Source organism: Tauraco erythrolophus, chromosome Z (assembly GCF_009769465.1).
Source record: "Tauraco erythrolophus isolate bTauEry1 chromosome Z, bTauEry1.pri, whole genome shotgun sequence".
NCBI classification, from domain to species: Eukaryota; Metazoa; Chordata; class Aves; order Musophagiformes; family Musophagidae; genus Tauraco; species Tauraco erythrolophus.
In genome coordinates, this window is record NC_141496.1 from 26,194,776 (window position 1) to 26,211,712 (window position 16,937).

Below are 16,937 nucleotides of genomic sequence, written 5' to 3' on the forward strand. Positions count from 1 at the left end.
GCATGGCGTTGCTGGAGTCGGAGCGCAAGCGAAAACAGCTCGAGGCGACGGGCGGCAGCGAGGAGGAGAAGGAGGTAGCGGTGGCATCGGCGGCGGCAGACGAGGAGGATGAGGAGGAGCGCTGGGTCGGGCCGCTCCCGGGGGAGGCTGCGCAGGCGAAAAAACGGAGAGGTAACGGGAGGGTGAGGGCAGGGTTCGCCCGCTGCTCCTTCAGCGGGGAGCGCGTCGGGAAGCGTCCGCCGCGCTGTCCCGGGACGGGTCCGCAGCGGTGGGTCGGCTCCGGGCCGTGGGCCCTAGCGGGAGCGGGAGCGAGAGCATCCCCGGCGCCGGTGCGGGCGCCCCGCAACTGGGCCGCCCTCGGGCTGTTCCCCCGCGCACCGGGGGCGGGCGGGAAGCCCGCTGCTTGAAGCGGTGTCTCGTCGGTAAAATGGCCGGGTTGTGCAGGGGCCCCTGGAACGCAGGGTTACAGGCCGGGGACACCGTGTTTCTGCTCCCTGCGGAGGACACCCGGAGGCTGAGAGGTGGCGGGTTTGCCGCGGCGGCGTTGCCGACGCCTCGCTGCTTGTCGCTGCGGGGTGGCGCGTCCTCTGGATCGCCGCCCCAAGGCGACGGAGCAGGAGAAGCCGCCTTTGGGCCGTATTTTGACATGCGGTGTTTCCGCGTCCGGCAGCGCGCAGCTGTCCGGGCGTTGTTGTGATGTGCGTGTCAGTTTAACGGTGTTCAGCAGATGCAAACCTGCTGAACACCGTCGCACGGGTGTTAGCGGTCTGGGTGTAAAAATCAGAGACAAAAGTAGGAAATCAGATACCGGTGTGGGGACCTTGAATCGCTTAACAACAGGGATACGTTTGGTTTTGGAAGAAAATGAGGTGCAAATGATCTTCTGTTTTCTGGCGGTAACTGAAAAATTCTTGTGTTGCGTGTTTTTTGTTGTTGTTGTTGTTTGTTTGGGGTTTTTTTTTGTATACGTTCAGACAGCCAAGGTCATAGTCGCTTTAAAAGGGGGCATCTGTATGGGTTAAAGCAGCGTTCGAGTGGCATTAGTCTACCAAGAATCTGTAGGTCTGAGCACAAAGCCACAGTGGAAACATCTTTTGTTACGTTTGTACAAAATCCTAGCATAGTCGTGACTAAAATGGGACAAACCTATTCAGGCATAAGTAAGGGAGAAGAGAAGCTAGATGTACCTTTAAATATATATAAAAAATAATCTTGATTTTTCTTCTTTATTCTGTTCAGTTCTTGAATTTGAACACGTTTATCTGGAAAATCTACCATGTGCTTCGATGTATGAACGCAGTTACATGCACAGAGATGTCATTACACATGTAGCATGTACTAAGTAAGTGTCTTTTTTTTCTACTGTATCTCATTGTCAGAGATGTGTTTTTGTATATGGTAGGAAGTGTTCATTGTAGAACTTTAATAGTGGAAAGTTACTGTGTCCAGAGGTGGTATTTTAAACTTTTTTTGAAACCTAAGCGTAAAGGAAAGGACTTACTGAGAAGCAAGCTAAAAATTGTTTAAATAGACTAAAAGAGGATCTTAAAATCCTCATTGCAATGTGCAATATGTACAAGAATAAGAGCCACTGGCTGCATCTGGACAAAATGTGATTCAGCAGAACTGCACAGCTTGAGGAGATAGCGCACGCGTGTGTGTGTGTGTATATACGCACGCACTGCACCTCCTCAGTAAATAGTTACTACTGTGAAACCAGACCTGAAATAGGAGTAGAATTTACACTGTCAAAAGGGATAGTATTATATAATTCTTCAATTCAGGAAGCTGTGCATTCAAATACTTGTTTGCATTCAGACAGATTGTCACAGTCAGGAGTTTAAAGTTCGTTCTCTACACAGCGTTAATTAGAGTGCAGATTACTTCCCAGTGTGAAAGTGCATAATGCGTGTATCTTTCTTTTTCTTTTGTAATTGTAGGACAGATTTTATTATAACAGCCAGTCACGATGGACATGTAAAATTCTGGAAAAAAATAGAAGAAGGAATTGAGTTTGTTAAACACTTCCGGAGTCACCTAGGTAAGAAGTTGCTTTTTGTTCTGTAAAGGACCTCACTTTTTCCTCCTCCTTGCTCTTAGTCATTTGAAGAGGGGGTGCAAATAAAGAGGAGAAGGGTTCTGGGATTCATTTACTGCAGTCAGGGATTAAATGATATTTACCTATCTGTCTTCATCATTTTCCTGTCGTATTTCATTTTGATCCTAAACTGCAGGAAGCATAGGGTGAGAATAAAAGGTACGTAACAGGGTGCATAGAATCCAGAGAAGTTTAAAAACCAGTTTGATATGCAGACTGTTACAGTAAGAAAAATATGTAATAATAGAAGTACTGTTTCTTTTTACATTTTAGAGTTAGAAAAAAATGTTATGGGGAGTTCTTTATTTTAACTACGAGCTTCTCATTATATACAGAAACAAAATGTGAGAACAAAGCCTGCCAAGCAAAAATAAATATTGTCAAAAATTTATGGAAGGCCCAATTGCAGAGCAATTTTGAGTATTATTTGTGTAAATAGCAGGACTATAATAGTCTGTAGAGTTCTGCTGCTTTGAGAGATGCAAGCTGAAGAACACCTGATTTTTTTAGCGTATCAGTGTTGTTGTCAATTTTTTTAAATGAACAATTTAAATGAAAATAATTGGAATTACAATATTTCATTTATATGTATGGTAAGTAGTTCATCATCATATTCCTGATTCTACACAGTGATAGGACACAAAGTGTTGTTTTGTGTTTTTTTGTTTGTTTGTTTTGGTGTTTTTTTATTAAATTTAGGTAGTTTTATAAGTGAAAAAGGTGGAGAAACAGCTGAGAAACAGGTTTGGACCCTTGTGAGTTTTTTCCTGTGGAATATTGAAATGAAGAATGTCCCTTTCCTGTATCTTAATCGCATATTAACTTTCAAAACAGGTGTTATTGAGAGTATTGCTGTTAGTTCGGAGGGGGCGTTGTTCTGTTCAGTTGGAGATGACAAAGCAATGAAGGTGTTTGATGTAGTCAACTTCGATATGATCAACATGCTGAAACTTGGGTAAGTTACCTAGTTCTTGAGAACTTTTATTTGAGATTATAATTGGGGGTTATTTTGCTAAGAGGTAAGTCAATAATTTGTTTGGTTTTTTTTTTTCTGGGATTTTTTTCCCGTAGTCAGATGAAGCTGAGTAAATTGCATTATCTGAAGGGCATCCAGTGGCTGGAGACTGCCTGACTGAGTAGAAAAATTTATGACTCTGTATGCACAGTACATGAGTGGAGTAGGTCTGTGCCTTTCCTCAGTTTCAAATATTAGGTACAAAGATGTGGTGTTTCTCAAAATACTTAGCTAAGTGTTATTTTTTTCTGTTGTTTGGCACTGAATTTAAAAATTATAGCCAATTAGTAGTTCTAGTAGAGAAGGAATTTGGCCTGTATATATTGTCTTATTTGTTGTCGTAGAGACAGAAATTTCCTTTTTCTGTTAGAAAGAATGTTGCTATTTTCCTTAGTCTTGCTGTTGTAGGATTTCTGTAGTTATACAGCTAAAGAATCTGGGAGAAATAGGAATGAATGTTATTGGAATTATAACAGTACCAGAGGAAAAACAAGCCCCACGCTGTTACAAGTGTGGATTTGGAGGGCTGGAGCATGATTGAATGCTGTACCAAGAATGGTAGAAATACTGATGTTTCCACAAGCCTTTTAAAATTGGAAGACTTATTCCTCATAGTCTACTCTTTGTTGATTAGTTGTGAAACTGAATAGAGGTAAAAACTCAAAACCAAGACAGCTTTTCAGAATGCCTATATAAGAGCTTACGTTATCTGCTTTGCTGGTTATAGTTTTAGTATCATTCTTTGGATAACGTACTTAGCGTATTGACGTTGATTCCCTCTTGGCCATCTGCTGTGGAAAAATTCCAGTTAACCTTAGCCTTAGTCTTTTGGTTTTTGCTGGTCTTTTCTACTTAGCAGCCCTGTATTGTCATTACAAAATTGGTAAAATTCTAGGATGAAAAAAATGAATTTAATATCAAGAAAAACATAATCAGATGTTACAGTAGAAGGTTCTTTTTTTTCTGTTTGAGAATTCAGGGAAAACTGAGGTAGAATTGAAATTCATTTTCCTTCAGAGAAACCCTGGAAATGCTACCTGTAACATTTTCCTGTACTACGTTCCCTGTTTATCTTTGAATAGATTTTTTTCAGCCTCAGTAATCAAGACCCTCCTCTCCCTATGTATTTTTTTCGGAGATAGTTGGGTTTTACCTGAAGCAAACTGTTTAATGAGAAGAGAACAGTATACAGCTGTAATAATAAGCATTGTTCCAAATAGCCTTTTAAAACTCCATGGTTTTTGCTCTGTCTTCTGCATGACTGTTTATTGAGCAGGTTTCTGTTGACGTGCCTGAGGACTTTTTCATGGCTGTTTGCTCAGGTTTGCAATGCTTAGTGTAGAATCCTAAGTTCTGTATGGTCTTTTCAGCTCACATTACTTTACAGTGCCTTCTTTGAGGGATGCAAGCCAGTATATAGCAGGGTGCAAGCCAGTATATAGCAGGGTGGATTAGCTTTGTCTCATATTCTTCAGGTCCGTTCAGTTCTAACTAATCTATACAGTGTGGCTGGCTGAAAATCCCCATGCTTTATGCTTCCATCAATGGTCTGGAGAAGAGTGGCTGTTTCTGCAGAAAATTTGGATAATAATGTAGAGATCAGTGGGACATCATGTTTATTTATTTATGTGCTTATTTGATCCTTTTCTTTTTACTATACTAAACCTGAGACAAATTTCTGGCTGTTTCTCTTTATGACAGTCTTTACCAGACAGGCATTGAAAATCCAAATTACCAGTGTCTGTCATTTGTCAGTCCTTCAGTATCTGTTAGTTTGATTTGCGAAAGGATACTAAATACAAGTTCCTATGGAGACTGTATCATTTCTTTGTGGTCTGTCATTTAGTTTCTGAGTTCTGGTTCTCAAAATCTTTGCTTACAGACTTTTTTTTAAAAAAAACAGACGTAACTTTTATATTATCGACCATATCTCTGGCTTGTTTTATTTGTAGAATGTGTTTTTGGTAGTAGCAAATGGGTTCCTTCTTATAATGCATTCAGAACGCCTATTGAATTTTACTTACATTTTTTGGGGGTTTTTTTTTTTGGTTGGTTGTTTTTTTTGGCAAGACCTAGCTGAACTTTTCTGTAAGTATATGGCAAAGATGCAGTTGTCTTCATTTCCACTGAAGCATTAATCACTTGCAGTCAATCGCCAAAGGCAGCTGCTCCGGGGCTGGCCTGACCTGCTACAGAGGGGCAGATTATGGTGCACAGGGGCCTTTCCTGAAGCAGGGAAACACCAGGGGAGGAAAGAGATCCCCCCCCAGGAGCTGGCAGCTCTTGCAGGAGACACTGACGTGGCCTGGGTGTTGCGAGAGCAGCAGCAGCCACCTCCACACCTACAAAAATTGACCTAGGGAGTGCTGTTGACCAGGAGCACCAGCGACCAGAGCAGGCAAACAGCGTGGCGTGTCAGTCAGGGCATGGCACAGCAGTTTGCATGGCAGTTTGCACAGAAGGGCGCACTGGAAGGCCGCCGTCACCCTGCCAGCTCAAGAAGCGAGATTAGTTGGCGGCCATCACCCTCTCAGAAGGAGCTCAGCTGTGGTATCCACCCAGCAGAAGGCTATGCGCTCTGCACTCGGCAGAAGGGATGTGGCAGCACAGACAGAGCTCCCACGAAAACACACAGCTGCCCAGGTCTCAGGCTGCAGGGATTGACAGAGCCATTCACTGGTAGGGGACGGCAGTGGTGAGAACAGCTGTGTGAGGTGTGACCAGGTGAAAGATCTGCTCAGCATTGTGACTGAGCTGTGAGAGGAAGTAGAAAGGTTAAGAAGCATCAGGGAGTCTGAGAAAGAGCTAGACTGGTGGTGTCATGCTCTGCCCAACCTGAGACAGGAACAGCCATCAGAAAAAAGCCAAGATCAAGGGGATCCTGTTTCCTGTCTGCACCATATCCCGTCCACACCAGGCAGAAGGCAGTAGCTTGTGGGCAGCGATGAAGCCACAGCACATAGTCCAAGGGCAATCAAGAGAGACTTCATGGCCTTGGGATGGTTGGTAAAGGAGTCTGGAGCACAGGTTATCTTTTCTTTTCTCCTGCCAGTTGTGGGCAGTAACATTGGAAGAAACAGATGCAGACAGTCTATTAATATTATGACTCCATGGCTGGTGTCACCTCCACAGTTTTGGGTTTTGGGAAGGACAGGCAGGAGGGACAAGGAGGAGGTGTTGCCCTCTGTGTCAATGACCAGCTGGAGTGCATGGAGCTCTGCCTGGTGATGGATGAGGAGACAAGTGCAAGGTCCTGCATATGAGTTGGGGCAATCTCAAGCACAAGTACAGGCTTGGCAGAGAATGGATCAAGAACAACCTTGAGGTGAAGGACTTCGGGTGTTGGTTGATGAGCAACATGAGCCGGCAATGTGCGCTTGCAGCCCAGAAAGCCAACCACATCCTGCGCTGCATCAAAAGAAGCGTGGCCAGCAGGTTGAGGGAGGTGATTCTGCCCTTCTACTCTGCTCTCCTGAGACCCCACCTGGAGTACTATGTTCAGCTCTGGGACTCCCAACACAAGAAGGACATGGAGCTGCTGGAGCAGGTCCAGAGGAGGGCCACAAAGATGATCCGAGGGCTGGAGCCCCTTTCCTGTGAAAACAGGCTGAGAGAGCTGGAGTTGTTCAGCCTGGAGAAAAGGCGGCTCCCGGGGGGATCTTATAGCAGTCTTCCAGTACCTGAAGGGGGCCTATAAGAAAGCTGGAAAGGGATTTTTTAGAAGGGTGTGTAGTGATAGGACAAGGGGCAATGGCTTTAAACAGAAAGAGGGGAGATTTCGGTTAGATATGAGGAAGAAATTTTTACAATGAGGGTGGTGAGGCACTGGAACAGGTTGTCCAGAGGAGTTGTGGATGCCCCATCCCTGGAAGTGTTTAAGGCCAGGTTGGATGAGGTTTTGAGCAACCTGCTCTAGTGGAAGGTGTCCCTGCCAGTGGCAGAGGGGTTGAAACTAGATGATCTTTAAGGTCCTTTCCAACCCAAACCATTCTATGATTCTGTAACAGAAGTAAGAGAAATGCTATTGAGTCATAGAAGGTGAGTAGTAGTCATTAATGCCACTGGTGCTATTAAACTGGATTTCCGTCCTTATTCTTCTTACCCTCCTCCTACCTTTGCTTTTTATCACAGCCTCTTTATAAAACAATATGAAAGCAACAGAAATTGGCTGAGCCATCCACTGAATTGCGTTGCTTGGAAAAGCTTGGTTATAACACTGTTGAATATTAGCAAGACTAATAAAGTAAATAAAGTTCAAAATTTAGTTCTGATGTTTGATTTCAAGTTTATAGTATAACTTGATTCTTATCTAAGGAACACCAGTCTTTATTTCATTTTTTTTCTCCTTCTACTCTTTGTTGCAGCTACTACCCTGGCCAATGTGAATGGGTATATTGCCCTGGAGATGCCATATCTTCTGTTGCAACATCTGAGAAGAGCACAGGAAAAATATTCATATATGATGGACGAGGAAACAACCAGCCACTTCATGTTTTTGATAAACTCCATACATCCTCTCTTACTCAAATACGGTTGAACCCTGTCTACAAAGTAGTAGTGTCTTCAGACAAATCTGGAATGATCGAATACTGGACTGGTACTCCTCATGAGTATAAATTTCCCAGGAATGTGAACTGGGAGTATAAAACAGATACTGATCTATATGAATTTGCTAAATGCAAGGCTTACCCATCCAGTATAAGTTTTTCACCTGATGGCAAGAAAATGGCCACTCTTGGGTCTGACAGAAAAGTTAGAATTTTCCGTTTTCTGACGGGGAAGCTCATGAGAGTCTTCGATGAATCTCTGAGTGTAAGTTTGGTCTTGCTTCTGTACTTACTTGGATTTATTTACCAGCACATTCACCTAAGTTACCACCTGTTTCTAAAGCTGAGCTTCACTGCTCTGTTTTTCTTGCAGAAAAGGTTTTCCATGTTCTCTTCCTTGCCTCTTGTATTTCTTTGCTCCAGAATTGATTCTTACTGATTTATGTTAGGCAGTGAAACTGAGTTGTTGATTTTCATCTATGTTTTCATACAGCTAGATTTCTTTTTACTAGAAAGCAATCATGGAAAATGCCCGTTGCAAGTACATCAAAATAATGAATTAAATTTGTCATCTTCCAAGAACTTTGTTAGACAGCTGCACACTTCCCTTTCTTTTCTTAAGCCTAATACTACAACGTGCCTATTGGGTCATTAAAATAAAGAGAGTATTACTTGTATTTATTTTAGTTCTTCAGTTAAGTTCGAGTGGAGTAGTCTCACTTGAATTCTGTGTTTTCAAAGCACATAGATCAGTGTTTTGCTGGACCAAAATTTAAAATATGTTCATATAGTAGTTATTTTTTTTATTTTTTTTTCTGCAGATGTTTACTGAACTTCAGCAGATGAGACAGCAACTACCAGACATGGAGTTTGGCAGACGCATGGCAGTTGAGCGTGAGCTGGAGAAAGTGGATGCCGTAAGATTAATTAATATAATTTTCGATGAAACGGGACACTTCGTTCTCTATGGAACAATGTTGGGCATTAAGGTCATAAATGTAGAGACTAACAGGTAAGTTCCAGTGACACATATTGAGATAAATATGTTTGTTTCGAAGTCTATTTTCAGTCAAATTTATAGTATATTTAAAACTTAGTATGACTGTGGAGGTCTGTAACCTTTTTGTTGTTCTTGTTTGGGAGCCTTACTTTAGATACTCCCATGCTTAGTAATGAGTCATTGCAGTTAAAGCTTAGTAAAATGAGGAGAAAATATGGCAATCATATTTGTGTTTAAAATGGGTAAACAATTAATCTCTGGCTAACTGGATGTGATGACATAAAGTAATTGTGGATCATGCAGTTGGGATTTTATCACCTAGGAAGGCTGTCTACTAAACTACGTAGCAAGTTTTAATAGAGAAGTGGTATTAAAACAATGAGTAAATTATTTTGAGACGGTTTCGGAATTTTGCTTTTGAGTCTTGCAGTCAGAAAGGTGATATTCTCTGACTATGAGCAGCTAACAGTAATTAAAACCTTTTTACATCTGGTACTTCAGGTGTATTCGTATCTTGGGAAAACAAGAGAACATCAGAGTGATGCAACTAGCTTTGTTCCAAGGAGTAGCAAAGAAACATCGTGCTGCAATCACTATAGAGATGAAGGCATCTGAAAATCCTGTTCTCCAGAATATCCAGGCAGATCCGACAGTAATCTGCACGGCTTTTAAAAAAAATAGATTTTACATGGTGTGTACCTTTTTTATTTAAATAACTCAATTCTTGTATTGATCTTTTCTCTGCATTATTTTTTATTTTTCGTTTTTCTCTTCCACCTTTCCAGTGCTTTTTCTCTTCAGTATTTGCAAACACAACTCTTCCAGAGGAGTGTCTTTATATTGCAAGTATATCCTAGAACTTCTAGCTTGAGCTAGCTGTATAAGTTGACTAGAAACAGGTTTTTAGTCTTTAATTTTTCCGTTAGTGCTTAAGCAGTTAAATAAACTTGGATAGCATTGGCTGTCTAAATTATAGTTCTCCGAGAAGGGTATATACTTTTGTTCTAGTTGAAAAAAAACCCTTAAATGAGAACATATAAAAAACCTAACCAGATCTTATACTGATAAAGAAACAATAATTAACTATATAAAATATGTAATAAAAAATAATTAAATTCAGCGCAGCATCGGGACTTGGTAGCACCAAGTAACATTATGGGCAACTAATGAAGACAGGAGTCATCCTCCTGTTCACAATTTAGATTTTAGGTGAGATGCAGTGAATAAGCCCCCATATCCAAGTCTAAACAACAGCCCGCTGTTCTCTTGCCCAATGATCCCTCCCTACTCAAGAACGGGATTTGGGAAAAGGAAGGAAGACCCACGGATTGAGATAATAATTGAAACAAAATAAAACAAAAAATAATAATGATGATAACAATAATAATACATAGACATGAGTGATGTACGGTGCAGTTGCTCACCACTCCTTGACCAATGTCCAGCCTGTTCCCAGCTAGCAATCCTAGAGCAGGACAATCCCAAAACCGCAATCCCGGAAGAGAGAGAGAGAGTAGGCGTCGGGAGTAGAAGGATGGGCGAGAGCCTCCAGGGACAGTGACCATTGAGAAAGAGAGGCTGTTCCCAAGAAACTTTCCAATGTATAGTGAGCATGACGTTACATGGTATGGAATACCCATTTGTCAATTTAGGTGTCAGTCACCCTGGCCACGCTCCCCCCAAGTTCTTGGACATCTGGGTCATTCGCAAAAACAAGTTGAAAAGTCCTTGAGCACTATCCATATCCATAGTCCTTGATCACTATGAATACCATGGCTGGCTACAAACTAAAACAAGGCATCTTACCAGCTTTGTTCTCACTGAATTGGGTGCTGCAGTGTGCTTGAAAATACAACTTACTTTAGAAACGTAGCTTCTCTGAACAAAAAAATTGATTCTACAATTCTATTCCAGTGAAACCAGGACAAAGCCAAACAGACAGTTCCAGAGTAGTTAGTTGTTTGTCTGGGATGTGATCACCATAGAGGTTAGCGATCGGTCTGTCTGTTGTTACTTGTGCTTGAATTTGATCATATTTTCTCTTTGAGCAAGATAATACACTTTTGAAAGCTTTTTGTGGTGAGTGTCTAGTTTATAATGGAATGTACTACTCTGAAGGAGTCAACAAGTGAGGAGGAAAAGTTAGACAAAATCCGGAAACATTATTCGTTGTTAGAGAAAACATGACTATACGCATGCAGAAAGATTAGTGATGATCATTTGATATGTATGTGTATTACTCACTTAAGCAGATGCTCATGTGCTCGTGTATTTATTCCATGTTTTCCTATAAGTACTTTAAAAATTAAATTTCTGAGATTTCTCTTTGTTTGAGTTAAATTTGCTGGTTTCCTATAGTTTTGTATTAATGCAGTATTGTAATAAGAGGAGTTACTTTGACTTTGTAGTGAAACTAAGAGTTTTGTGACGAAACCTGCCAGTTTTGTCTGAATATAACAGAACACATTGATATTCTCCACTCTATTTTAAAAGAAGAGATGCTGAACTACATGGGCTTTCTTTTGAAAAAGGGAAGAAGTTTAAAGATAACAGACTACAAAAAGTTACTTGGATTTGCATGTAGTTGTACTGGAGTGGAAATGCTGGTAATGCACAACACCGAAATGCCAGGATAGATGGTCTGTGAATTCTCTTTCTGCATTTCAAATCTAGTTGGGTGTTTAGCAGGTTGAATAGTCGCGTTGATGTCTTGGGTAGCAGTATGTAAGATAAGGGGAAAAAAGTAAAATCAAACAGTTAACCTTCTGTTCTTTTGTTTTTCAGTTTACTAAACGTGAACCAGAAGATACGAAGAGTGCGGATTCTGACAGAGATGTGTTTAATGAAAAACCTTCTAAAGAAGAGGTCATGGCAGCCACTCAGGCAGAAGGTCCCAAAAGAGTTTCAGACAGTGCCATCATCCACACAAGCATGGGAGATATTCATATCAAGCTTTTTCCTGTTGAGTACGTATTTGTTAGCTTTTCTGTTATTTGGCTTTTCCTTTCTTCTGTGCTTTTTGGTGTCAGTATCCAACACTTACATTTCAAGCTAGGAATAATTCTTTTCTTCCCCTTTTTCTACTGTCCTTGTTTCCGGACAGTTTCTTAATACATCAAACTAGGAATGTGACTCTTGAAAAACACAAATAATGTAGAGTGAAAATAGGTCTAAATAACATTTGGAGGCACAGGTGGGGTTTTTTTTAATCATTTTTGCTTTTATTTAATTGTTGTTTCAGGGGTTTATTCATTTCCTAGCTTTTGTTCTTTCTCTAAACTACAGATGTGGATAGGTCACGATGCTCTTCTGTGTAAGCTACATATTGTTGTCAGGCGGTGTTGTTTGCTTCAGTCTTGAAAAAGAATGATGATGTTGGCAGCAGCAGTAGATTTGGCAGTAGGTCTGTGGAAGCCAGAGGAACAGGACAGTCTGCAACTTCCAAATGTGGCAATTGTACTACATTTTATGTTACTGCATCTCCTTCAAGAGCTACACAGAATTTACACCGGTAGATAGTATTAGCACCGTGTATGTCCAAAACCAGGCATATAATTGAAATAGAGTGTTATGCGTGACAATTGCTAAAGTTACTGTGTCAGCATCTCTCTTTTGCGATGCTCATACATTCCAAGATTTTCTTACGAAACAGTAAATTTATACAATGTGTTATATTGCTAGACATTGCAACTTAAACCATTTAAGTGTAGTCCATGCTTTTCCAAAAACAAGTTCATGTTTTGTCATAAGCACAGACGAGGCAACACAACCTCAGTTCTACCCTGTAGAGCTGCTAGTCTTTTATTGCTCTCTTCACCAGTGTCTCCTTCCATCAGGCTCTAGTTTCTGGAATTCATAATTGTAGCATATAGGTTGCAGTAATGGTTCAGCCCTTACCAGTGAGTGACAGGCTAAGCTACATTATTTCTGACTAGTATTACCAGGCTTGGGTGTTGTTAGGTTTGTCCTTTCTTGTTACAGTATTTCCTCCCAGCTGAGCTTTGAATTTAAAGTCTCTTTAAGATGAACGTGGTTCAAAAATTAAAGAACAACATATAGGATGTGGGTTTGTATGCTCTTTAAAATAATAAAGTAGAATAAAGTTATGAATGACTACATATGGTACAGCAGAAACTGGGACTAGAATCTTGTCTGTTCCATTAGTTATGCCACTGGCGCTCTGTTTCACGAGATGGTTTAGAATATCAGTAAGCCCAAGCTAATGTTCCTTGTCACAGCTAAAGTAACTCTACCGCTGTGGACTTGTCTGTTTTCTTATTTGCTGGGAAAATGTGTGTGACTGCATAAACCTGTCAATGTAGATGTACTCTGGCTACTAATCCATTTTATAAAACTAGTGGAAGAGCTATAGCAAAAAATTTTCACTCGTAGCAAATCTCTCCTAAGTAAAAAAATCAAGTCAGAAACGTGAAGGGGTTATTTCATTGTTTTTTTTCCCTTTTTTTGCATCAACAGTAATATTCCACCTCTTCACCCTGCTTCCAAACAATGTTTCTGAGTAGTTTTAAGGGAGAATAACTGACTGCTAACTGCATGTTCTATAATATTAAAACATTGTATTTTTAGATTTTTACTTCTTGTGTGCAACACTGGACACCTTACATATATAGCTTAACAGACTAATAGAGGTAAAAGAGTGAACAGCTTTCTGCTCATGAAGCATACACTTATTAATTGTTTTTTTCAAATAAAAAATATATAAGTAGAAAGCTAGGGAAGGAGCGTCTAGTCAGAGATGCCTTGAACTAGGCTTTGAGGAAATAGATCTGGTTCCTGACTGTCGTGGCTTAACCCCAGCAGGCAACTAAGCCCCACACAGCTGCTCCCTCACTCTTCTAAGATGGGATGGGAGAGAGAACCGGAAAGGTAAAAGTGAAAAACACTCGTGGGTTGAGGTACAAGCAGTTTAACAGGGAAAGCAAAAGCCGTGTGTGCAAGCAAAGCAAAGCAAGGAGTTCATTCACTATGTCCCATCAGTAGGCAGGTGTACAGTCACTTCCAGGGCTCCATCACGTGTCACTGTTACTTGAGAAGACAAATGCCATCACTGCGAACATCCCTCTCCTTCCTTTTTCTTCCATCAGCTTTGTATGTTGAGCATGATGTCACATGGTACAGAATATCCCTTTGGTCAGTTGGGGTCAGCTGTCCCAGCCGTGTCCCCTCTCAACTTCTGTGCACCCCCAGCCTGCTGGCTGGTGGGGTGAGAAGCAGAAAAGGCCATGAGCACTGCTCAGCAATAACGAAAACATCCCTGTGCTGTCAAGGCTGCTCTTGCCTTCCTGTGTAATCACGCAACTTCATACTCCTCAAGGTTTTTTGCTTCCAGCTCCAGGTTTGAGGAGGTGGGGATTTGTTTTGTTCCTTATTTGATGAAAGCACTTTCTACAGTGTGCTGAAACACTGCTCAGTACAACAGGACTTACTCTCAGCTGAAATCTTTATGGCCTTGCCACCGTACAATTGAATATTTATTGTTGCCTGTATTTTCTGTTGCATGATTCTAGGTGCCCCAAAACAGTGGAAAACTTCTGTGTGCACAGCAGAAATGGTTATTACAATGGACACATATTTCACCGTATCATCAAGGTAACTTGTAAAAAGTTAATTTTTTATAAGTTTAGATAATGTACCTTTGTGGCCAGGCCTCTGTTAAGCTTTTCGTTTCTCTTTTGCACAAAGGATTTCTGGAATGGCTTCAGAGTTCCCTGTAAAGTCTGAACAACTCTGAGGTTCTAAACAGCTTTATCACTGTTGCCCAATAGTTGTTCCGCAGCTGGCAAGGTGCAAGAAATCTGAAAATTGAGAGCAAGATCAATTCAGCAACCCTGCTTGAATTAAGACTTTGTTTCATGTCAGAAGGCATTTCTCATAAGGCTTCTTATTTCTGTTGCACCAGAATCAAGCTGATGCAGCCTAAGTGTTCACAGAAGGTACAGATAGTCAGGTTTCTGTCCTTCACTAGCAGGAACAGTGAGTAAGCTGCTTTTTTCACAAGTAGTCAATTATCACTTAAAGAAGCCTTGAATGCTTTGTCCCTTACCCACAGCATTGTAACACCTTTTATTGAAAGGTTTGAAGTAAGTTGAGAAAAAAACGTCACCTGGCATAAACCATTTTTGCTTATTTGTTCTATGTGGTGATGTAATAACATTTAATTTCTGTGCAGGGTTTCATGATTCAGACCGGTGACCCAACTGGTACAGGCATGGGAGGTGAAAGTATTTGGGGAGGAGAATTTGAAGATGAGTTTCATTCAACTTTACGACACGACAGACCATACACGCTCAGCATGGCTAACGCAGGACCAAATACCAATGGATCCCAGTTTTTTATAACAGTAGTGCCAACTGTAAGTCATAGTAAAAGCTCAATTTAAGGCCTGAGATGCTAACTACATAGTAAAAATATATTGTTTTTCTGATGGAAGAAGGAGCACAGTACTATCTGAATAGTCTTGTTATTTTGCAAGTAAATGTGGCACACAATGGTGTATACTGTGTAGGCTTCACTGAAACAGTCCTTTAAGAAACAGAGAAGTATTTTTGTCAGGTGTGATCAAGAGGCCTGTGGCCTTTAACTGGAGTAAAGCCGATACCAAATTCTTAGTAAATCAGATGTGTGCAACTGTGTATTACTAGAGTATTTTTTATTAATACACTGGTTTAAACTTGATGGAAATCTAGCTATTACTTAGATTTTGTGAAGGTTTTGGATGTGGTGCCAGGATGACTCCTTAATATTGCCTAATTATAGCTATACAAATAAGCCAGTATTCAGGTTTGAAGATTTCCTTTGATCAGTGTAAAATTTCAGAGCCAAAGAAAGCAATTTTGGTATGTGAATCTAACAGAAAACAAAATTCTTCAAGGTAATGCTTAGAGAAACTGCATTCTTACAGCACTTATTTCAAAATCATGCATCTTTTTTTAAAAAGCACCCATCTACCATAATTTTGAAGCTTATTAAGTTGCATCAGTGCCTATATTCAGATTGCTAATTCAGCATACTGTATGAATACGACTTTGAATCAAGTAGTATTCTGGACTGGCACTTAACAGTACAGCTGTGAAAATACCATGGAATAAGGAGACTGAAACAGCATTTCTGTTAACTGAGAATACACTTCAAAATAAACTGTGCAGTGCTACTGCATTGCTAGAACTTGACCTCGGTGGTACTTTAAGAAAACAATTGAAAAGGGAGTTTAAATGCATATGAGAATGTATTAGCCATGCTCTAATATTTACTTACATGCCAGTATTGACATGGTGTTATGTTTCATAGTCTGAACATATAAAATGTATCCATGTTCAGTTATTCCAGGTCAGCCTCTTTCTGGTTTGTTACCTAATCTACATGCTGCTCTTTATTTTAATATGCATTTTTTTCCTCCTCCTGTGCCCTCAAACAGCCGTGGCTAGACAACAAGCACAGCGTGTTTGGACGGGTGACTAAAGGAATGGAAGTTGTTCAAAGAATCTCAAATGTAAAAGTCAATCCCAAAACGGACAAACCCTATGAGGATATCAGCATCATTAATATCACTGTGAAGTAAGAGGAGTTGAAGGTTCCGGCTTAAGCAGAAAAAACGGAGCACGGTGGGACCCAAAAACAAGACCTGGAAAGAACAGAAAAATTTTTTATAATTCCTAGATGTAAGAAGTGCCAGGACAGAGCATTCATCATTTCTACATTTTTAATGTACATAAAGTGCCCTAAGTCTGTATTCCTGGTAACTTTGTATTTTAAAGTAAAAACGTGGGCATGTTTTTTACAAAGTCTACTGTTTTTCTTGCATCTCTTCTATCCAAAACTGAAGATAAAAACCCACACCATGTCTCCTGGATGGTGTTTATGAAATAGGATCAGTTTGTAACATTTCCATGTTTATTTGCATCTTTCATATCTAATTAATCCTTTTCACATTATTGAAATCTTTGACAGAGGTGTCGTGGTTTAGCCCAGCCAACTGCTAAGATACCACTCAGCTGCTCGCTCACTCCTCTCCTTTGGTGGGGTGGAGAGGAGAAAAATGGTATCAAAAGTGCTTGAGGGTCGAGACAAGAACAGGGAGGGACCCACCGACCATGGCCCCGGGCAAAACAGACTTAGCTTGGGGACAAATCAGTTTAATTGATTATCAGTTACTTGGGAAGATGACAAGAAACAAAGTCAGATCTTAAAAACACCTCCCCCCACTCCTGCCTTCTTCTGCGCTTTACCTCCTCCCACAGCAGTGCAGGGGGACAGGGA

General features: G+C 40.7%; 1 protein-coding gene across 2 annotated transcripts; it reads left to right on the top strand.

Moving 5' to 3' along the window:
• Nucleotides 1-2: 2 nt before the first annotated feature.
• On the top strand, nucleotides 3-16,439 carry PPWD1 (peptidylprolyl isomerase domain and WD repeat containing 1). Of its 2 annotated transcripts, none has more exons than XM_086628807.1 (11): nucleotides 3-171; nucleotides 1,240-1,342; nucleotides 1,941-2,041; nucleotides 2,933-3,053; nucleotides 7,478-7,925; nucleotides 8,482-8,672; nucleotides 9,162-9,351; nucleotides 11,445-11,626; nucleotides 14,189-14,270; nucleotides 14,851-15,033; nucleotides 16,096-16,439. In XM_086628807.1, exons 1-11 carry the CDS (start codon nucleotides 3-5, stop codon nucleotides 16,237-16,239), a joined length of 1,914 nt encoding a protein of 637 aa, XP_086484933.1. In that variant the 3' UTR covers nucleotides 16,240-16,439. The 2 variants fall into 2 exon arrangements, with proteins under 2 accessions (XP_086484933.1, XP_086484934.1); XM_086628808.1 differs by lacking the exon at nucleotides 3-171 and adding an exon at nucleotides 876-896.
• Nucleotides 16,440-16,937: the final 498 nt, after the last annotated feature.

What these genes read in the sequence shown, in the direction of transcription:
- PPWD1 (XM_086628807.1), top strand. Translation starts at nt 3, where the DNA reads ATGGCGTTGCTGGAGTCGGAGCGCAAGCGAAAACAGCTCGAGGCGACG. An exon ending in ATCAACATGCTGAAACTTGG is followed by an intron (nt 3,054 to 7,477) that starts GTAAGTTACCTA and finishes TCTTTGTTGCAG; the next exon opens with CTACTACCCTGGCCAATGTG. An exon ending in TCTTCGATGAATCTCTGAGT is followed by an intron (nt 7,926 to 8,481) that starts GTAAGTTTGGTC and finishes TTTTTTCTGCAG; the next exon opens with ATGTTTACTGAACTTCAGCA.